Genomic DNA, 22,316 nt, shown 5'->3' on the forward strand with positions numbered 1-22,316 from the left:
CAACTTTTTTTTTTAAATTGTTATTTTATTACGTATGATCCTATCATGTTGATAAGGAAATAAAAAATGGTCTCAGTTAAAACTCCAAAGCTGTTAAGTTGTTATATCAGTTGTATAATTTGTGGTGATTTTTGCATGATGTCTATGTGTATGGTGAGTGTGTGTGCTTCTATTCTGACCTTGCCGAGGCTAACAGGGTTAGGCGAAGGGCATCTAGATATTAGTGATACACTTGATATGAAAAGCAGCCAATAGCAGGGATACAGCAGGGCTCAGATAGGGAAGTTAATCAGCTACAGACTGGTGGTGGGTCTAGTCGGCAGATAACAATAGCATTCACATCTACCAGCTCAGCACTGACACACACACACACACACACACACACACACACACACACACGCACACACACACACACACACAATTTATTCCACCACTCCCTTCTTACCTTCCCTGTAAAGATTGTCTCCAGTGTCCAGTGTGTCAGTCTGTAGGTGAAGCGCCATGAGGAAACTGTTGCTGCTGCTCGGGCTGACGGCCTTCTGTCTCTGTGCGTTTGTCGCTGCTGACGAACAACCCAACCGACAGGCAGACAAATCATCCCTGAAGAAGGATGGAGTTCTACAGCTGAAGAAAGGGAATTTCAACAAGGCACTGAGGAAGTATAAACAGCTGCTGGTGCACTTCTGTAAGTCCCACACAAAGACTCACGCAGCTTGATCTTGAACTATATGTTTATCAAGGCTGTTAGCATTAAAATGACACCCACTAAATGTTTTGTAACTGTCTTCGGGCAACACTCAAGGTGAAAACTGCAGTATATCATGGCATTTTACTCTTACTGTGTCAGTGGTGGAATGAGCAGATATTTCATTATAATTCTCTTTATCTCAGTGAAAAATCCTCCATTCAAAAATATTAAAGTATTTGTATCAAGATATACTCGAAGTACCAACATTTAAATAAATAATTTTGCAGAGTAGCCTATTACAGATTCAACTTAATGTTATGTCATTAAATTATCGATGCATTTATGTCTTATTCTTAGTTTTATGAGCAAGTAAAAAGTGCAATATTTGCCATCAATCTTTCTTCTGTGTCTCTGTTCCTGTGTGTGTAGACGCTCCTCTGTCTGGAGAAGGCCATCGTATCTCAGCAGCGTTTGAAGGTGCTGCTGTGGAGCTGAAGGGGTCAGAGGTCAAACTGGCTGTAGTGGATGTGGCAAAGGAGAAAGAGCTGGCCAAAGAACTCAACGTGACGGGCTTCGCCACAATCCTGCTTTACATTTCTGGAGATAAACTCAACCCTGTACTCTGTCCTGGTACGTCCAAATAATGTCCTTAATACTGAGTGTAGATACATTGATATTAGCTAAGCCTATATAAGATAAGCAAGGGTTAATTAGTAACTAACTAAGTTAGTTAGTTAGGGTTGTGATTGCAGTGATTTCTTCTTATGATAATGTGCCTGTACAGTACCACTTTTATTCTATGTTTTTTCACCTGCAGTCATATCTCTTTTCTTTGTTTGTTTGGCCATAGTAACTGGCTCTAGGCATTGCTATTTCATATTAACCTTAAAATGATTTGTGATTGTGACAAAGTTCCTCAGAGCTCGGCCTCTATCTTGACCTGGCTGAAGAGGCGCTCTGGGTCTGCTGATGACCTCATTGCTGATCTTAGCCAATCAGAGGCCTCAGAGGAGCTGACGGTGGTTGGATTCTTCAAAGTAAAAAACATCGCTTTGATTTACCAGCTTCCCATTTGAGTCATGACTGTTATCCAACTGTCTGACTAACAAAGTGTGTGTTTTGAATGTGTGTGTAAGGAGCTGAACAGCGAGTACGTCCAGATGTTTTACGCGGCAGCAACCGACCTTCCTGACATTAACTTTGCTGTGACACAGAACAATGACGTTATCAGCAAATATGGTCTCACACATGATGTTGTACTGCTGTTCAAAAAGGTACTTTAAACACAACCTAGACACTAACCCCTGAAATACAGCTGCATAGGTCTCTCTCTGTTTTCATTTCATTGCATTCTTACCTGTGTGTGTGTGTGTGTGTGTGTGTGTGTGTGTGTGTGTGTGTGTGTGTGTGTGTGTGTGTGTGTGTGTGTGTGTGTGTGTGTGTGTGTGTGTGTGTGTGTGTGTGTGTGTGTGTGTGTGTGTGTGTGTGTGTGTGTGTGTGTGTGTGTGTGTGTGTGTGTGTGTTTGTGGTTGTGTGTGTGTCTGCTGCAGTCTAAGCTCATCCAGGCTTACAAAATGATGCCTGAGACATCTAAAGAGATGCTGATCGTTTTTATCACCGTCTACCAGATGGAGCCAGCCACTGAGTACACCGGACAGGTAGAGTATTAGACGCAGGGCATCATTTTCACACTTTGGAACCCACTTTGTGGGTCTGGAAATGTTCTCTAGGTTTTTTAATTTTTATTTAAACTCTCTGTTGTGTGTTACTGCATTATATTTATTCATTGACGGTCCTATGTTATTTTTTAAAATGTTGGTCTGCAGGTTCAACTATCTATTTAGGTTGAAAATCTGAAGTTTTTTCCTGTACATAGGGCCAGACCTTTCACTTTATTTTGTGGATTTTGTTGTTTGAACTGCATCCTAAAAATACAACCCATCCGTGAGATTGGAACAGTACAATAGGATGAAAAGTATATTTAAAAAAATAATAATAGGTAATTCCAAAATAACAAAGACTGTCATTTTTTAAATCGAAATTTTGATTTATTTTAATAATTTGATATTTTTGCACATTGTATTCCACTTAAAAACCAACAAACAAACAAGACATTTTTGGTGTTGGTAACCAAGTAGTGTTATTTTGCATATATAAGAAGTTTAATGTAACTTGATAGGAATAACATTAAAAAACAAGACACAAATTAAAATAAAAAGTAGACATTTTGTGGCGTTGTATTCATTCATTTGTTATGAAAAACCACATAACCATATATTGTTAATGCTGATGTATTTATGCTATTCTCTCTCTTGCAGACATCCACTCAGATACTAACCTCACCTGTGTTAAACCATGCCCTCCTGTTCGTCAACACGAGCTCTGCTGACTTTAAAGAGATCCACTCTGCTTTTACCAGCGCCGCAGAAGCATTCAGGTTAAAGGTAGAAACCAAACACATTATTAACATCAGCACATGAGAAGATGGAGTACTTCACCTCTGCGTGTGTTTTTATTCAGATGTTGTTTGTGTGGGTGAACGTGGATGAGCCTCGTAACGGAAGGCTGATGGAGTACTTCCGTGTTCGGGAGTTTGAGGCTCCTCTAATACGGATGGTCAACCTTACAGACCATGTGACCTATCACCTGCCTTCTGACACTCTGGATGAACAGACCATAAAAACGTTCTGCCAGTCCTACCTAGACGGCAAGGCTAAGGTAACTTTCAACCTCACCTGGTGTGTGATACATGAACACTGAAGGAAACAGTGTTGTGATTTAAATGTGTTTGTGTTGATGTAAACAGCCTAAGATGCAGAGTGAGCCGATACCTGAAGGATGGGACACACAGCCGGTGAAGGAGCTGGTGGGGATGACTCTGGAGAAAGTGGGCTTTAACCCTGACAACACTGTTTTCGTCATGTTCTGTACGTAAGAAAATCTTCTTAGTTAAAAGCTATCCACTAAACTTGGACTTTTAGATATATACGGGTAAAAAGACAGTTAGATACTTAATACTAAGCTTAATGAGGTTCAAAAGTGGAGCATTTAGGTTACATGTAAGTACGTTTAACACCAGCTGGAGTATTCAACATCTTATTTTATCAAGTTACAATCAGCTCTAGAGTGTTTCAGTGTCTTTCAGCTTATTTTTGATTCGTAGAGTTCAATTTACTTTTATCAACACTTTTTCTACCTTGTAGTTGTTAACAGTTCCTATAAATGTGTCAGCAAATAACTCGTAATGGAGCATTTAGCTGTTAACTCAAGAGATGGGAGGGACCAAAAACAGAGCCACAAGAAGGGCGAACACTTGACTTACTTACATTCAGAGGGTGGCCAGAATCACGACTCCTAACGAAGGGTTAGGTTTTTTTATATCTGCAGAAAGGGTACTGTGCATGTTAAACTGCTTTCTAACATATTTGCCAGAATAACTTTTAGATAATGTAGGTTTAAAAATAATCACTTGACCCCTTGAAATAATTTGATCTTGGAATCATCGAATCCATGCCTACGGGGTCACACTGCTTTTTATCATCTGCTGTTTTTTGTTGTTTTGTTTAAGCTGATCTAACTTGACACTTCCTAAAAATGTCTTTATAATAATTAAATGTGTGTTTCAGATCTTCCCTACAGTCCTGAGTCCCACGCTCTGTTTCCACTGTGGGAGGAGTTGGCCGAGGCCTTGAAGGAGCGAGAGGACGTGGTCGTCGCTCGCATAGATGCCTCAGCCAATGACATCCACATGTCAATGCAGGGCGCCTACCCATCCCTTTGCCTGTTCCCTGCTCTACATGCTGAACGGGTGAGTCAATTATATATTTGTGTGTCATTTCTTATGAATCGTATCAATATTTTATTGGATCAAACAGCAGCAGTTCACATTGTCATTTTTAGTTATATATCGGGCCTGGATTATCTCTTTGTAATTGTTTTTTTATAGCAGCCACACTCCCTTTTCCCAATAAATATGTGCTTGTATGTTTGTGGATGTTGAATGTTGTCGCCCAAAAATAAGTTTGTCCCAATTCAAAAATATTTCTGTGCCAAATATAATCAATCATTATTGTTTCAATATATAAATTGGAAGATTTGACAGTACACATGTGTGACCTTGTTTTCACAAAAGACGAACATCCTGTTTAGTGTGTAAATGAGGAGGGATATGCAGTATATTGTAATATTTCGCTACCTCTGCTTAAAAAGGCACTTCAATTAAAATGACTTATGAACGATATGGGATTGTATGTGTTATCTCTGCTCTGTGGGGAAAACATGACATATACTGTATGTACAAATGTTCAGTGTATGATGTCTGTTTTTACTGTCAGGTGGTGGTTTACAACGGTAAGAGGAGGGTAAAGGACCTGCTGAAGTTTTTAGATAAAGAGATGGAGAAAGCCAAAAAAGACAGAGTGAAGGTAAAATATCACCTCAAAAACACCAGCAACATCACTGCAGTTGTTTGTGCGGCTGTGAGTTTAAGAAAATACCTTTTTTCTTTTTTAATCCAAGTTAAAAATAAACTTATTTTTTTTGTGTTTCCAGGAGGATGAGGACAGGAGGAAGTACATTGAGGCTGCAAAAGCTGAAGAGGCAAAACAAGCCAACCAAACCAAAGACGAGCTTTAATACAGAAACAAAGAGTGTGTGTGTGTGTGTGTGTGTGTGTGTGTGTGTGTGTGTGTGTGTGTGTGTGTGTGTGTGAGTGTGTGTGTGTGTGTGTGTGTGTGTGTGTGTGTGTGTGTGTGTGTGTGTGTGTGTGTGTGTGTGTGTGTGTGTGTGTGTGTGCACGTGCTCGCGTGCACGTGATTGTCTGATACCTTTTAGTCAGTACTCTCTGATCACAAATCAGTGTTATGTACCAAGCTGTCATTAAAGATCCAATAAAATAAAAAATAAATGCTTCAGTTCATAGCTCTGATGTTTAAGATTTTATTGGATTCAAGAAAATACAAAAAATATGAACATCATACATTATATACACACAAAACGTTGACATTAATGGTATTCTTTCACTGTACAAAATTAAGTAGCCTGTATAGATGCTCTGCACCTGACGTCACTGTAAGAGGAAGTCACTGGTGTTATGCCCACTGACATACAGCCATGCTGCTTCACCATTGGACAGATCTCTTCATAAAGCAAAAAGTCAATCAATTTGAGTGACAAGTTTTGCGTAGAATCTTCAATTTGCAAGAGATTATTCTGTTAAACAAATTAAGAAGATAACATTATGAAGATAGGGTTCCACTGAAAATGAATCAATGTTAATTAATAGTCTATCGAACTCGCCCTTCTCTAATTATAACAAATAAACAGGTTTGTGGAACTTTGGTTTGCATTATGAATTTGCAAGCATGTAATAGGCTATCTATCCACTTGTAGGGGGCGTCTTCCTTTCAAAACAGTATTTTTTTTTAAAACATAAACTAAAAAAAACAATAAATGAAACAACGTTGAACACAAAGCAATGGTCAGAATTGAATAAAAACCCATAATGGTAATTGCCAGTGTGTTCTGCGGTATGTGCTCCGGTGACGCGGTGTGACTTCACTCGGAGGCTGAGCAGCAGCTCCGCGCAGCTCGCACCGACTCCTCTGCTTCTCTCTGCGGGCGCCAGGCTGCACTAAGCCGGAGGGATGGAGTCAGCGGGCGCGTACGGAGCCGGTAAGGCCGGCAGCGTCGCCTTCGATCCGGTCGCATTCTTCACGCATCCCCGGACAGTGCTCAGACTGATGTCGTGGGTAAGTAAGCCTTCTCTGCAACGTGTGGGTTGCCATCAATGGACAGGCCTATCGTTACCTGCACCCCCTCCCAACGCTGTCTCCCATTCACAATGTCTCCGTCTCTCGCTCTGTGCTTTGGTGTCTTTTATCAGGTTATTATTGATATACATTAGTAGGCCTATGTATTTTAAATAAAATGCTCGGTATTGTTGTATTTTGAATCTCTGTGCCGGGTCTGTCTGATAAATAAAAAATGATTTCAGTGATCAGCTTGTGGCTGGAGCTCCAGGAGCAGCGTCAGATTACCATATGTTTATCTGGAGCCTCTTTGTGTCTAGATGTGAACGCTTTGGATTTGAATGCCCTCTAACCAGAATGTAACACCTCTCTGTGTCTCTCGCTGCTGTCTGTGATACTGTGCAGATGTGAGTCACCACACAGCAATTAATGTGCACTGAAGGAACAATTAGGTTTTAAAGGAGACAAAGCAAGGAAACAGAAGCACACAATAAACCATCTTCCTTCTTTGTCTCAATTCTGTTCACAATGGTTTGTCATAGCCAATTTATCAGTGCTCCTTAGCAAACAAAATCCAGTTGAGTGGAAGCATTCAGATAAGAAAAAACAAACATATTACAAAACCAATCAGTGCAATTAATTGTGACAATAAGACATTGAAATTAATGTATTAATTAAAGTAAATTATGTATGGGAAATAGTGAAAAATTACCCAAAATGTCCAGGATCCAAAGTTGATGATCAACAAATAGCTTATTATGTCAAACCAAAACCTCCAAATATTAATGTTATCATCACATAAGACAACGGCAAGCAGTGTGATGCAACAGGAAATGTTTTGCTTGAAAAATTAATTGATCTTTTATTGAAATATGTAGAAGTAAAATGTCAATATTACGTTAGGATGATCCACAAATCACAACTAAGAGTTTTCTCTATTTTCTATGCAAAATACTGTTTCTAATAACTACTGATATTATGCTCCGTGGATTATCCACAGTAACTAAACTTTGTTTTTTGACGGGTATCTTAACGTTTCTGCAAATAAAGCAGAAACTGTGTGTTAGCCTTTATATAATTGAATGTGGCAAAATGTTTTGTAATTTAGGTGAAATTACCCTTTAACAAATTCTGGGTAATCTCTACTTCCCCAAACTGAATGAACATTTGCAGCCAGTGTACAATGCTTACAATGAATCCAAAATCAGTAAAACGTTGCCAATTACTGGGGGAATACATTTTTTTAATAACATTTGGATGAACTTCCCCTTTAAATCTATCTGTTAGAGAGAAAAACTGCATTTTTGACTCATCTACACTCACAAACACTTGAAAAGGACCAGTGTTTGTCTATGGTGTGTGAGATGTGTGGCGTGTATGAGGAATGAAAGTCATTCATAGAGCAGTGTGAGTTCATTCTCTTCCTCCTGTTACAATAATAAAGACCCTCACATGTCTCCCCTGCAGGTCTTCTCCATGGTGGTGTTCAGCTGCATCGTGAACGAGGGCTACATCAACATCGGCAGCGAGCGTTTGCTCTGCGTCTTCAACAACAACGCTGACGCCTGTAACTTTGGTGTTACCATAGGCGTGCTCTGTTTCCTCGGCAGCGTCTTTTTCCTGATCCTGGACGTTTACTTCCCCTCCATCAGCAGCGTCAAGGACAGAAGACGGGCTGTCCTGCTGGACCTCGTCTTCTCTGGTAAATATACGCACACAAATACAGTGGGGGGAAAGTTACTAAGTACATGTACTGAAGTGTTTTACTCAAGTGCAAGTTTAAGATTCTTGTACTTCAGTATTTTCCTTTCTTTTACCACTGCATACTTAGATCGGGTCCCTTGGAATGATTTGACACATTTTTTAAACTTGTTTAATCATTGTTAAGAACAAAAAAATATAAATGTGTTGAAGTACATTAGACATGTGTGAAACATTTGCAGATTTTAAGCTTTTTATATTTGTTAGATTGTTTCAATATATGAAGCCTTTCAAAGAAACAAGAATTATGTCATGCTAAAATAAATACTTTTCTTCATATTATTGTATCAATGTTTGTAGTCCAATAATGTAGTAATGAGTAAGCCTACATGAATAGTACCCTACTTTAAATGTTGGTACTTATGGTATGTTTTCGATGAAAACATACATGAAGTACCCCCGTGTTTACACCTTCAGGTCTTGCCAGCTTCCTGTGGTTTGTTGGCTTCTGTTTTCTGGCCAATCAGTGGCAGGCTACCTCTCCAGACGAGCTGCCATTGGCCCAAGGCTCCGACGCCGCCAGAGCCACCATCGCTTTCTGCTTCTTCTCCATCCTGACCTGGGTCTGTATGCTTATACCTGTGTGTTTTAAACCTTTCATCTCTCTTTTCATACATGTGTGAATGTATTCATCATCATTGTGATCATCAACTTCAGCATCTTCATCATGTTTGTGTGTATGTGTGTGTATTTCAGGGTTATCAGTGTCTGCTGGCAATGAACACATTTAAGAGCATTTCCTTCATGGAGGACAAGCAGAGGCTCCTACCAAAGAGCCCTACCACCCACTCTCTAGCCTAACACACACACACACACACACACACACACACACACACACACACACACACACACACACACACACACACACACACACACACACACACACACACACACACACACACACACACACATTCACAGAGTCACGTTTACTTCAGTGATAAGTTAAGTAGTAGAACTGGCAAATTCAGATTAGGGCTTCAACAACTGCATTATGTTATTTTTCAATTCAATTCTGCTAGGAGAAGAGAAGTGAAAACAAGTAATTTCCTTGTCTTTATTATAACCAACCATGGTCATAACTTTGTGGGTCAGTGGTGCCCTAACGTTTATAGTTTTTAGAGTTTGATCCACTGACCAGCAGGATACATTTTGTGGTCAAAGTGTAAAAGCAGTGCTTCTTTCATGTCCTCCATTTCGACCATAAAGCTGCCCGTGAGCAAGGCCCTTAAGCTGCTCAGTAGCCAGCAGGTCAGACTGTGACAGTTTCCAGGCGTGACAGTGTGATACTGTGGGGACAGGGTGTTCTTATAAAAGAGCTGCCCTCAGCAAGATTTGAATAGAAAGTTTAGAAATATCCCAGAGAACATTGCCGACTGATTTATTATCCATTGACAACTCAATAGAGCTTGTTAAAACAGTTTGACCAACAAACCAATAGCAGCCATTCATCTCACTGTCAGAGGATGTGGAGAGGTTGAACTGTAATTGTTTCAGGGATGTACAGTATGTCACAAAAGACTATTTTTAACCCAATAGTTCTGCTGCAAATCTTTTCAATATTCTTCCGAAGAGGATGTATAGCATTTTGAGAGCCGTTTGGATGCCCTTTTGAATTTGCTTCTTGAGTCTCCTGATTTTGCAAATGAAAACTGTTGGATTGATTGCCATTAAGTCTTATACAGAGATTCATAGTCTTTAGAGGATGAATCCTAGTGACTTTGGTAAAAAACCTTTGACGTTTCATCTCTGCCATCATCAGAACATTTTTTCATCACTTTGTTTTATCACCAAAAGTAATTACATTCCTGTCAGCCTCAGCTTTCTGTTTGAGTGCTAATTAACAATTGTAGACTCTAAGGTTGTGTTCAGAATCCCATACTAACATACTAACATACTGCAAACTACATTTTCATTCTTTTTGTACACTACACTGCCCCCTAAATTGATTAAATTGTGTGCCATTACCAGCAGACTTTCACATTGAAGTAAACTCAAGCCTCTCATGACTATATCAATCATGACTCCATGTCTGAAGTCTGAGCTACCATTGATTGAATTACAATGAATTTATATATATATTTTCTACAGTAAATGTATATGAGCTCTTCCAACTGTCCTCACTCACTTGCTATCATTTGTAATGATTGTATCCAACTGGTTTATAATTTAATATGCTCCCGGTCTGTAGAGCCGCAATGCAGTCTGATTAAGTTTGTCTACATGTCTCATATTTGAAAATCTTGCTAATCTGGTAGGCTATACATTCTTCCATTTCTCAAAAACACAAAATCTACATTCTATGCAGTTGATGGAACTACATACTATGTACATTTTGTTAGTATGCACTTTTTAACATAGCATTAGTCTTGCTGCCGTTTAAAAGGTCTGTAACTATAATGATGTGCTTCTAATACAAATCAATGTGTAACTAACATCCTCTAATAATGTGTGTGTGTTTGTGTGTGTGTGTGTGTGTGTGTGTGTGTGTGTGTGTGTGTGTGTGTGTGTGTGTGTGTGTGTGTGTGTGTGTGTGTGTGTGTGTGTGTGTGTGTGTGTGTGTGCGTGCGTGCGTGCGTGCGTGCGTGCGTGCGTGTGTGTGTGTGTGTGTGTGTGTGTGTGTGTGTGTGTGTGTGTGTGTGTGTGTGTGTGTGTGTGTGTGTACTAACAGGCTGTATTGACCCTGAGCGCACTGCGGCGCTTCTTAACCGGAAGCAACAGAAACTTGTTCACATGGCAACACCTGGAGCCTCCCGCTGGCAGTGCTCGAGCCACACCGTACCCTATCGCTAACGGAGCTACCATAGTAACCACTAACCCCTATCAGGCTCCGCCCTTCACTGAGACCCTGGACCCCCAGAAGCTCACACAGCAGAGACCTGTGGCCCCTGCCTTCTAGAGACAGACAAACAGAGGTGTGTGTTGAGTGATACTGCGTACGACCATACACCCATGCGTACAACGCGGGCACGGACTACTTCCTGCCTCGCTGATAAATGGTTTTCCACCCTCTCATGGGATTGGCGAGATTTAGGGTCATGTGACGATGTATGAGCTATTTTCACCATGGCAACTGCTGGCTCAGCTTAGATAGTTGTAACTCTGTGTGTCGAGAATACTGTCTTATGTTAATGCACACACACTCACACACAGATATAGATGCACAGAAACACAGCTGTACTCACTCACCACTGGATATAAACACCCGGAAACACAAATTATACACACCTGGAGGCAGAGGCGTGCACACACACACACATACACACACACACACACACACACACACACACACACACACACCCTGACTGCATGTTCATATGGCGAGGTGCAGAGTAACGTTAGATGTAGATCAGTGATGATGCTTCATCTGCCTTATGAAGGGATACAAAGTATTTAGTGAAGGAAGTATTGAGGACAGTGAAGCTGTGTAGCTACTGTTTGTTACTCAGTCAGTCCGGCCAATCAGAAGCTGCCCTGGAGATATGTGGCACTTGATTGGCTGTTTCAAGAAAGGCAGGCAGCTTGACAAATAGTTTGCTTGGATATGAGCGAGGGGCGGCAGAAATCCTTATATTTTCTTGGCAAGAAAATAAAGGCACGACAGCTTAATGCATTCTGAATGCTATACGGTTTCAGTGTTAAATATTCATGTGATTCAATAATTTATTGTGATATGATAAAGTGGTCAAATTAATTATGTACAAATAAAATCTATCCACCACCGCTATCAGAGCTGTGAGTCTGCCTTTGTTCCTGTAATCTTTAAATAATGTCATCTTTGCTTCTTGCAATGTGAGCAACTCATTTTAATATGTATTGACACCCAGATCCAAGTATGTGTTTTATATATTACAAAACATCTGCTGGAGGACCATGACAGGAAAGGGTACGTAAGATATTTTTTGTAATTAACGCTAAAGAACTTTTGGATTAAGCGATTTCTGATGAAAGACATTAACAGGGTATATGCATATATATCCTTTTTTGATTGTAAAACATCTTATTTAATATAGCACTTTTTTTAATTTCAAGTAACAAAGTGCTTCACAAAGATAGTAAAATAAAAAATAGACAGGTCATAAAATATCAGATTTAAAAGAAAAACAATCATTCTTGACCATGTGACTCCAAATCAATACAGCATTGTACATGTATACTGGACAAATAAGACACACTTCTTACAATGGGGTTCTAATGCTTTTTTTTTTATGTGAATATTGTTGTTAACTCTTTGGTTTGTTAATAAAAAATATTGATTCCTTTCAACATCTTCCATGTCATTTGACCCACATGTACCAAATCAATGTGGCATTGTATTTCTAGACAGGACCATTTTACAACTCAATTTATGGATTTTAGGCTATTATATAGAAATATGTTAATGAAAACTCAGCATGACCAGGTCCAATTTCGTTTCAGTGTCTTCCATAACATGTGGGCACAGAGGTTTTGAAAGTAAGATAGACATTGTGTCATTTAAATGGTCCTTTATTGATGGTCCCTAAGCAAAACTCTTTGGTTATGAGCCATAACGTCTTGGTTGTGTGATTAGCATCCTCTGACTGCCAACTTTCTCAACCTGAGTAAGAAGATGCTGCTTGCCTCAGAATGAATCCATGTGGAATATCCAACCTGAGACTTCACCATGGTTTAATTAACACTAAACAGTTTGATCAACTTTCAATGACACCTAGTTTTCAAGCCTTAGATAGAAAGGGTGAAAAGTGTATAAGGATTGTTATGGAGTCAAATAAAAGTCAGACAGGAAGTGGTTTTATTCCAACACTGTCCAGTCATGTTACTGCAGGTGAACATACCATCATTCACTGCTTTCATCCTACAGGAACATTATACTATATTATGAACATTCGCATCACCCAGAGTCAGGATCATCATCATCATCACCATCATCATCATCTTTAAAATCAGCATCCCATTACACTGATGTCATAATCAATCATCTTCATTGCCACCATCATCAGCAGATAAATTGACATTCAGACATGTAGAAATTCACCTTTGTAGTTCTCATATCATTGCCGCTTTGTTAATAAAATATAATCTTAGCCTTGTTTCTACAAAGTTTTACACACCGTTATATCACCTGAATAAGCCCTTCTGTTTCTTACTGAATTTCACCCTTAGACCCGAGCAATAAAATCTCTTCAAACGTCATGGCGAGACGGGCCAGCTCCAGATTCAGACAACAGGGGGGTAATCTAACTCTGCAGACCTGTGATCACATGCGTCATACTCACCTGCGTCTGAACTACCTCTACCCTGAGAATACTAAGACGGATAAAAGGAAAGTGAGGGGGGTGAGAAACTAAGCTGACTGAACATTGAAATGGGTGGGATCAGGAAAAAGAGAGGTAGAAACTACTAAGCTGAGGTCACACTACTCTAACTAAGAGGCTCTAAGCGCAAATTGATTTTTCTGACTCGATGGATTCAGGAGGGGGAGGCTTCTTAAATGTCACAAAATGTCCATGTTTGATTAGACCGGAAAAAATACTGTTAGTTAAGAGGTACGAAAAGGGTCATATTTAAAAAAAAAAAACATCCACTCAATAAGATTCAACAAGTTGCTGTACAATTAGAATTTTTGGAGCAATAATTCTCTAATAAAGTGTGCCTGCACCAATCTACATAAGCGTGCAATTAAAAATGAAGCTTTTTAATATAAAATGATTTGTTATCTTTAGCTTTTGTGAGTTTTTCACTTAAAACTCAATTTGTTTTGTAAACATAAACTGTAATTTTCGCACCACAGAGAATAAAAGAAGGGATTTTTACTAAAAAAGTAAACAGTTCTGGCAAATTAAAATGTAAATCTTAATAAGATGCTGTATGTAGAGCTGAAAGACAGTTTGATTAACTGGTGTATCATTAAAAAAGAAATCTGCAACTATTTAGATTGTTACTACATTTCTTCTCAAATGTGAATCAGTGTGTTGCAAACCATTTTCACTCTTTAATAGATAAACCAAAAGATTCATGATTACTTAAAGAAATAATCTGCAGACTAGTCGCTATTTAAAAGAAGTTAGTTTCTGTGTTATTGTTTTTTAACATATGTGTACATTAACAGATTAGTCAGAAAGTGTAACTGTGCTGCATATTTCAGGTAATTTTGTCTTGTACTCTGACCTAGGCTTGAGGTGCGTGAAAAGGATGAGAGTGAGGGCAGAAGAAGGAGAGCAAGCAAGGGGAAGGTTAATGTTAGAGTAAATATAGCGGGGGCGGGACAACTATGTCTCAACTAAAGCTAGGACTATGATATAAGAAAAGGAAACGTCTTCTTATGTGCATGTTTTGTGCAGAAAGCACAACGGGTAAAGTCTTTGAACAGATACACACTCATACACACACAGTCGGAAATATTTCTGCTCAATCACCCTGTGAAACTCTTGTGATTGGAAGGGAGGGGACGAGGAGATGTGCCCATAACAGGAAACAGGTATCCTTCCTGTTTCGGACTTTAACTCCCGCCCTTCGTGTGCTTCGGCAGCACATCAGGCTCCTCCTCTTCAACAATATGATCATTTATTCAGTCGTCCACAGAACCCCCCTCTGGCTGATTAGGAGAGGGGGTTGTGGCGTCAAATGACAGAGTCCGCCTCCTCAGCTCAGAACTGCTGTCCGTTACCTGGGTTGCCATAGTAATGGGCTCCTCTCCTGGCGGCGGGCTCACCCTCTGCTTCCTGTTCCTGCCCGACACCGGAGACACTGATTGGCTGAGGCGACTCCTGTGCTCCACGGGGCTAGGGGTAAGGTGTCTGCTTTTGTGTGGGGAGCCAGGAGGGAGTTGTGAGTGTGAGTGATCAGAACTGTTAATGTGGCCGACTTCCTCGTCTGCGGTGTCTGACTGTGGGCCGGGGTCCGGGCTGAGGCTGGCCGCTCTGCAGAGGGTCTTCGATGAGGTGGATTCACAGCTGGGCACCTTCAGGCTGGAGGGTCTCTGTGGGCTGACAGGCCTCTTCTCCACATCTGCTCCTGGCTGAGAGCCGCAGATGGCGTGCTCGGGTACATGTTCTTGCCCAGTGGTTTCACTATTGCTCCGGCTGTTGCTCCTGCATGAGATGACCCTCTGGGGGTGTGTGAATTTCAGTGTGTGTACACTAGAAGATCTCTGGCGTGGTGGTGTGGAAGAGACAGTGGTCACAGTGAGGGGAGGCTCTGCCAAGTCGTCCGTTGAACCGCTCTGATCCATAGAGTCACAGCGCACAGCCGCCTGCAGACAAAGAAACACACATAGACGAGACAGACAACGTGTTGGGTTGTGCAGCTAAAATCGTTTTCAAAATGCTGTGGAGGATGACAAGAAAGAATCTCTAAAAGGATCAGAAATGTGAAGTCAAAGTGGCAAAAGAAACCTACCACTAGCGTTACATTTAGCAACTTAAATAAAACACACATGGAAAACCAAGAAATATTAAACATACAGTATATAATGTATTCCCAACGCTGTTCAGAGTAATTAAATTAAACTACTTTTCTGCCTCAGCGAGGTGTCTCCACCTGTCCTCTGGCACCGTGCCCATGCTGCAACCGAAACAACCCCTGAGCTTTATGGAAATGAATGATAAATGCTTGCTGACGTAACCATTTTGAAGATAAGCATAAAACCAGGTGATTGCAATTTTTACAGCTAGGGCTAGCTGCTTTGCTTAGAGAATGAGCTGCAATCAGCTATATTATTGTCTGTTGACTCTTCAAATATCTCAAATTGGCTGAATCTCTTTATGTTTGAAGAGAGGAGAAAAGCAAAGAAGAGTGGACATTAAAGAAATGCGAAGAAAATATAGACAAGTGATAGTAACAAACCTGTCTCTGTAACACTTTGCTTGCTCTGCGGAAGGATGCTGGTCTCTTCAGGCCCGAGTTATCGGGAACATAAGAGGGGCTCAGCATGTTTCGGTCCAAACTTTCTTCAGGACTGAGCCACCGAGAAGAATGTCTGCTGGCACTGTGGGTGGGACTCAGTCTGAGAGAGGGTTGTCTGTCTATGCTGTGGCTGGAGGTGAGTTTAGGTCTGTCTGCGTTGCTGTCTGGATGGTGCCTGTAACCGTCCATACTGCGAGTGGAGCTGAGTCTGTGTCTGTTTATTCGATGGGCCGGGCTCAGCTTGTATCCATCTATGCTGTGAGCAGAGCTGAGTCTGTGCCGGTTTATTCCGTGAGCCGGACTCGACCTGTACCCCTCGATGCTGTCAGCAGGGGTGAGTCTGTGTGAGAAGTGTTTGTCGATGCTCTGAGCGTTGCTGAGGCAGATCTTTGGCCTGGAGCTGCGTCCGACCCCCAGCGAGGCGTGGCTGAAGGCCGGCAGAGCTCCGGGAACCTGCAGCATGGAGCCGGCTCCACTGGAGCACAGAGAGGTCATGGAGCCTGCAGGAGAACATGGGGCAGAGTTCACATGGACACATTGAACAAAAAAAGAATACCGTTTTGCCAAAGAGGGAAGATGTTTCTAAAGTCAGGGATTGTCTAGACCTTGATTTTGACTTTGGATTTGGCTCTTTGTGATATTATTGAATTGCCTTCTTCCAATTGATGGTGATCTTTTCCAAATATTTACTTATATATTTAATGTTAGGATGCTTTAAATCCAATATACTATACTATACTAAACTATAATATAAAAGGAATAGTTACTGCATCACTTCTTACATTCTGATGATATTCTATATGTTTCCTATTTCCAGCTATTCAGAAAAAACAACAATTCACTGATCCTATGAAAAAATATTGTCTGCATATCTGAAGCCTTATATCTTCTTTCTTTTTGCAATGGAGCATCATCCAAACTATTACAGACATCTCAGTGAACCCCACTGAGTGAAATGTTCCTCCATTACCATGAACATGAGAGATCTTTTGCGTGTTATGAAAGACTATAAAAAATGGGATCAAAATAAAAATGATGTATATAACTCAAAATCCTAACATTGAAGTGTTGATCAATTGTTAATAATCCAATATTATCAAAGCAAAGTGAAAACATTCTAACACATCATCATCCTTAACTCAGGCCTTTGTTTTGAAATCCCCAAGGCTCAGCATCCTACAAAGACATGTAATACAATTGTAAAATCCTATTTTAGATGATTTGTGAGTTGATATAAAGAATGTCTGATGTGTTCAACTCGTCTGTGATTTTGTTTCAAAATCGCTCCGCTTTGAGGCCCATTAATTGAAGCAAATGGAAATCACATATGGGCAGAATTTGTTATATTAGCAAATATCGTATCGTTTTCCAGAGGATTAAAATAATATCGTAAAGTGGTAAAACTTTCTATTTACGTTTCTGTAATTTTGTTTTGTACAAACAAGTCTAACCACTTTGTTCCTGAAAAAAAGACAAAAAATCATCTCCCTCTTAAAGGTCTTGTTGTGCTGCATCACATCTCAACTGCATTTTCTGCTATTTATGGAAGCAATAACCTTTACAGCGATCAGTTAGTGGTTGGAGCACAGTGAGAACTGTTCCTCACTTTAATTGGCCATAAACAACCAAATTACCTGAGTAGCTGTAGCCGGAGTACGCCTCGTGGCAGATGGGAGGATAGGGGGAGCATCTGAGTGGCTGAGCGTAGCTGTCGCTGGGGAGAGACGGCTTGCGTCCTATGCTCAGCAGGTTGCCATGGGAACAATCCTCATCCTCAACCTGCACCTGTCACATGGGATCATCACCACTGTCATCGTTATTGCCACCCACACCCTAACCCTCTCACATAAAAAATAGGAAAACAGACTTTTTGTGTTACCTGGGCAGGTGTGTCCACGTTAGGATGCTCTCCACCGACAAACGCAGAACTGAGGCGCCGGCAGGCCGCCTCCCTCTCCTCCCTCTCCTTCATCTCCTCCCTCTCCTTCATCTCCTCCTTCTCCTTCCTCTCCTCCATCTCCTCCAGCGCAGCCTCCTTGTTGCTCTCCTCGAGGTGCTTCATCAGAACGGCCACAACCACATTGACCAGCACGAACTGAGCCGTAAGGACGAAGGTCACGAAGTAAACAGGGGAGATCAGAGGAAGGTAGGTGAGGCAGTGGCGTTCATGAGGACGACACTCTCGCAACGTATCCTGGAAGACAAGGGGGAAAGAGATTACAAGGCAATATAGAAAACTGATTAAAGGTTGTTTTCAGATATATTTAGCGGAAATATTGTGCTTATTTTCAGGTTCATAAATACAAGAACATGTTTCTATGATGTTCAAAAAACACATTCGTATCATACTGTCAATCTCAATATACCTGTATTTACCCTCCGTTGTAAAAACCTGTCACTTTGAACACCTGAAAAACCTCAGTCTGCTCTGCTTGGCTTGTTAGAAACATTGCAAAGGGTTATCAGTGGTGGAGTTAATCAGATAGTTAGGTATATTGAGACTTATGAGAAGCCAAAACTAAATGATTTCTTATATCCTGTGTTTATTATCTTGGCAGCCCACATAAAAAAAGCACGTTCAGTTCAGCAGGGACTCCAGATACCCAAATGTTTGTTCTTATTTAAATATTTCCCCTCCAGTTGACTAAGTTGTATTTCCTCTCTTCTCCAACAGGGGGAGATGTGTATCTGAGTGTGAACAGACCTTCAGCCTGTCACAGAAGAATAATATACTCCCCTAACCCTCTAATGTCAGCAGTGATCTTCCCTCTGCTTAATGCAATGCCTGTCTCCTAACCGACGCTTTGAGACAGAAACATGTGCGCAGACACAAACATCCATCCGTCTTCTTAAAAACTCCCACACAGCGGAGGAGAGGAAGTGAAAATAACCTTCATAATCCCATTCCAGTTGTCCCCGGTAGACACTCTGAAGAGTGTGAGAAAAGCCATGCCGAAGTTGTCAAAGGTGGCGTGGCGACTGAGGCCCTCACATGGGTTATCGTCTGAACACTCTGAAAGAGGATGAAAAGAGAATTAGAGGCTGTGAGTGAGAGAGGAAGGCGAGTGGAGAGAAGAAAGAGGATTGTGTGTAGATTATTGCACTCATTAAAAACACTGATTCTGAATCAACATCATTAATGTATGTAACAACACAATTTATGCAAATTACGTAATCTCGCCAGAGTCAGCTGAGGCACACGCACTCACACACACATCTGTGCGATTTATATGCATGCACTCACGCACGCACATGCATGCACGTACACGCTCACACACACTAACCCAGTTTTCCAAAGAGCTCAACTCCCAGAGCTGCATAGATGAAGAACAGCAACATGAAGAGCAGACCCAGATTCCCCACCTAGACAGACATATCACACGCACACACAGATATAAACAGCGTATGATACACAGAAAAAAGACACAAACATGCAAACAGATAGAAAGAGGCAATAGACAGAGAATGCTTAAGCCTTATTGCATTGATGTTTACTACATTTTTAAAAAATCATGACACCTGGAGAGTACAATCAGATGTTTTTATTTGAGAAACGGAGGGGCACTTTCATATCCTCGATCCAGTCCTCATGAACCACAAACCTGTTTATTCTCATTTAAAAGCAATTCACAGGGACTTGGCTTGTGTAACCCCATGGTGGGAGGTATGGAGGTGTCTGCATAGATGATGAATAAACGTATTGATGAAGTGCACTCGGACACCACTGCACAGACCTGGGTTAGATCCCCCGCAATGATCTGTCACATCAAAGACAATCGGCATCATCTGTGGGTGGGAAGGCAGTGAAGGATCATGGGGAATTTTGCTGCACTAATGTGTGGACAAGCATCGAATGAACGAAGCTCAGTGTGCTATGATTTTGGAATTAGCCACTATAATTATAAATAATTATAATTTAACTGCCTTCTAGGAATAGGATCGAACAAAATAAATCAGTTTATAAACGTCTGCCTGCCCTGCATAGCTGTTGTTCCTTATTGTACACCACCTTCCCTCCCCCTTCCTCTCTTCTCTCTAATTTTCTGGCGGGGTCCCCTGAGGGTCCGCTGAGCCGAGGGGGCTGTGGTAGATCCTTCATGAATCCTTCCCCCCCCACCAGAGTGCAACAGTTCACTATTCTCACCAATTACTCTTCACACGTTTCATATTCAAACAAGTCTAAGTTTCACACACTAGCAGCTGTAGGCAGAGCATTGCTTTGAGTGTGGATGACGTACAAATGCTGTGAACACGCTGATAATTAGCAGTAGTGTTTACCATGTTAAAGTATTGATGTAACGTTGATTCTGGACAAAACCTTTGATTGACGATATTATCCAATTCATTGTCAAAATATGCTTATAAATAGCACTACAACATACTGGAAACACTTTATGTCTTTCTCACTTTTATTCCATGCTAGTAGCTTAACAGTGTTTCTATAGTCGCCATCTTTGTTTGTCGGTTAGCATGCTAACATTTGCCTAATAGCATCTAACATAAAAATGCAGATGTCTTTCATTTGCAGATATTTGGTCATAAACCCGTTTTTTGGATGCCTCAAATATTTTGGAATCAAGAAAATGTGAGAGTTATAAGAAGGGATAGGAGCTACAATTTAAAGGTGTTACTCAAGAAGATTTTCTTTTAAAAGCCATATATCACAAATTCCAAATAACTTGGGTTTTGTTTTATGTCTGTTCAACTTCTTGATGCCAGGTGTTGCTGTCATTTACCAGGATTCTACAATGCTCTTAAACAGGAGATCTAAATAAGCTTCAGGACATATTAGATAGATGGGCGAGACCTTATAACCAAGGTAACATAAAATTTAAAGCTTTTCTGACAAGACACAGCCTCCAGATATTGAGTTCAAAGGGCGCTCAGTGGGTTAGGTTATGTAAGGTATCACAGGAGTTATACAATCTCATCCTGAGGGGAATATGGACGTGTGCAGCTAATTCCATGGCAATCCCTCCAATAGTTGCCAACAATCTAACCTCGTTGTGGTGTTAGAGGAAAAGTAAGAGGGCAACTGAAGTCATTAGCCTTCATCATCTGGGGGTCGAAAATATGTAAACAAAATGTCCTCACAATCCATTCAATAGCTGAGTTATTTCAGTATGGTGGACCGACCACCTGTCCTTGCCTCACCTGGGGCCACTAATGTGTCTAAAGAGTGCTTGTGAATATCTTGTTTAGACCAATAATAGCACTGCGTCAAAAGAAATGAAGCATCCTGAATGAGACAGGTGCCATCGTGGAGGCCTGGAGAAGATACGTGGATATGGCCTCATAAATCACTTGTGCCGCATCCCAGTGCAATGTCATCTGGAAAGGCTCTGCACTGGCCATTCAGGTCGGTGCAAGATCCATACAGGATGACATGTTTGGCTAATATTACTTCTTACATCACAAGCATCAATAAAAGAGGAGAAAATATACTGCTGCTGTGACAACTTGAGATGTTTTACAGTCCGGCAATTTATTTTCCTTTGTGAATAAATTGCTGTATGGCGTCTTTGTGACGATAAGCTTTCAGTCTGGACTTTCTGGCTCATCATTTATCTTCCAACAGATACCCAGCTGCAAAACAATCCTAGAAAAGCAGTTGTGAAGTTATGCACGATAAAGTTATGATAGAACTGGTGTTTTTATCAGCCACACTAAAACATTTAAGGATCAGCCGTTTTTTATTTTAGCGTGAGGATGTAGTCATGCTTGTTTGCTGGTAATTTAGTGTCACTGAGCAGTCTGTTAGTAAATCGTGTGGGGAGCAGTCAGTGCCAGCCCTGATGAATCGTGGAATAAAACAAGCTGCCTGCAATTCTTCAGATCTGGAAACCAGGTGCGCAGTTAAAGAGACATGTTTTATTTCACAACATCAGAGCTGCCTCTTACCTGAGGCAACGCTTGCATCACCGTGTCCAACAGAGATCTCATTCCTGTAGCCATCTTCAACAGCTTCAGCACTGAAACATGGTAAAGTGTCAGCTCTTATCAGACACTCATCATAATGCTTGTGTGGTTTTATGAATGGTATATCTACTGTTGTACTATCCTGAACTATGTTGCACTATAATATGTTATACATTCTTAGTGCATCAAATGCTATATTTTATATATTTGTCTGTAGGTTAATACAGACAACATTGAGAATCATTGCGCAATCATAGTACGTATTATTCCATTTACAATTACACCATATGCTCTCTTAATAATATTGTTTTACT

General features: G+C 40.8%; 3 protein-coding genes across 3 annotated transcripts in view; 2 read left to right on the forward strand and 1 right to left on the reverse strand.

Moving 5' to 3' along the window:
- The first annotated feature begins 440 nt into the window (after window positions 1-440).
- On the forward strand, window positions 441-5,608 carry LOC307043388 (protein disulfide-isomerase). The gene is made up of 11 exons (XM_079687818.1): window positions 441-685; window positions 1,118-1,318; window positions 1,601-1,725; window positions 1,825-1,962; window positions 2,239-2,346; window positions 3,007-3,132; window positions 3,209-3,406; window positions 3,495-3,615; window positions 4,315-4,496; window positions 5,023-5,112; window positions 5,240-5,608. The coding sequence occupies exons 1-11, from the start codon at window positions 502-504 to the stop codon at window positions 5,321-5,323; spliced, it is 1,557 nt and encodes a 518-aa protein (XP_079543944.1). The 5' UTR covers window positions 441-501; the 3' UTR covers window positions 5,324-5,608.
- A 635-nt stretch (window positions 5,609-6,243) lies between these two features.
- LOC307043390 (synaptogyrin-3-like) lies at window positions 6,244-12,462 on the forward strand. Its single transcript, XM_079687820.1, has 4 exons — window positions 6,244-6,438; window positions 7,906-8,140; window positions 8,617-8,762; window positions 10,868-12,462. The coding sequence occupies exons 1-4, from the start codon at window positions 6,334-6,336 to the stop codon at window positions 11,093-11,095; spliced, it is 714 nt and encodes a 237-aa protein (XP_079543946.1). The 5' UTR covers window positions 6,244-6,333; the 3' UTR covers window positions 11,096-12,462.
- Window positions 12,463-12,947: 485 nt separating this feature from the next.
- Window positions 12,948-22,316, reverse strand: part of LOC307043296 (voltage-dependent T-type calcium channel subunit alpha-1H-like) — a 45,520-nt gene continuing 36,151 nt past the window's right edge. The window contains exons 27-33 of the mRNA XM_079687657.1: window positions 21,985-22,055; window positions 19,368-19,446; window positions 18,975-19,096; window positions 17,963-18,277; window positions 17,718-17,868; window positions 16,024-16,583; window positions 12,948-15,430 (exon numbers count right to left, since the gene is read on the reverse strand). Coding sequence (XP_079543783.1) covers window positions 14,747-15,430; window positions 16,024-16,583; window positions 17,718-17,868; window positions 17,963-18,277; window positions 18,975-19,096; window positions 19,368-19,446; window positions 21,985-22,055 — 1,982 coding nt within the window. The 3' untranslated portion in view covers window positions 12,948-14,746. The remainder of the gene's footprint in view (window positions 15,431-16,023; window positions 16,584-17,717; window positions 17,869-17,962; window positions 18,278-18,974; window positions 19,097-19,367; window positions 19,447-21,984; window positions 22,056-22,316) is intronic.

Source organism: Notothenia rossii (genome assembly GCF_949606895.1).
Source record: "Notothenia rossii genome assembly, chromosome: 1".
Classification (NCBI taxonomy): domain Eukaryota; kingdom Metazoa; phylum Chordata; class Actinopteri; order Perciformes; family Nototheniidae; genus Notothenia; species Notothenia rossii.

What these genes read in the sequence shown, in the direction of transcription:
- LOC307043390 (XM_079687820.1), top strand. Translation starts at nt 6,334, where the DNA reads ATGGAGTCAGCGGGCGCGTACGGAGCCGGTAAGGCCGGCAGCGTCGCC. An exon ending in GCTGGACCTCGTCTTCTCTG is followed by an intron (nt 8,141 to 8,616) that starts GTAAATATACGC and finishes TTACACCTTCAG; the next exon opens with GTCTTGCCAGCTTCCTGTGG. An exon ending in TCTTCTCCATCCTGACCTGG is followed by an intron (nt 8,763 to 10,867) that starts GTCTGTATGCTT and finishes GTGTACTAACAG; the next exon opens with GCTGTATTGACCCTGAGCGC.
- LOC307043388 (XM_079687818.1), top strand. Translation starts at nt 502, where the DNA reads ATGAGGAAACTGTTGCTGCTGCTCGGGCTGACGGCCTTCTGTCTCTGT. An exon ending in ACCTAGACGGCAAGGCTAAG is followed by an intron (nt 3,407 to 3,494) that starts GTAACTTTCAAC and finishes TGATGTAAACAG; the next exon opens with CCTAAGATGCAGAGTGAGCC. An exon ending in CTGCTCTACATGCTGAACGG is followed by an intron (nt 4,497 to 5,022) that starts GTGAGTCAATTA and finishes TTTTACTGTCAG; the next exon opens with GTGGTGGTTTACAACGGTAA.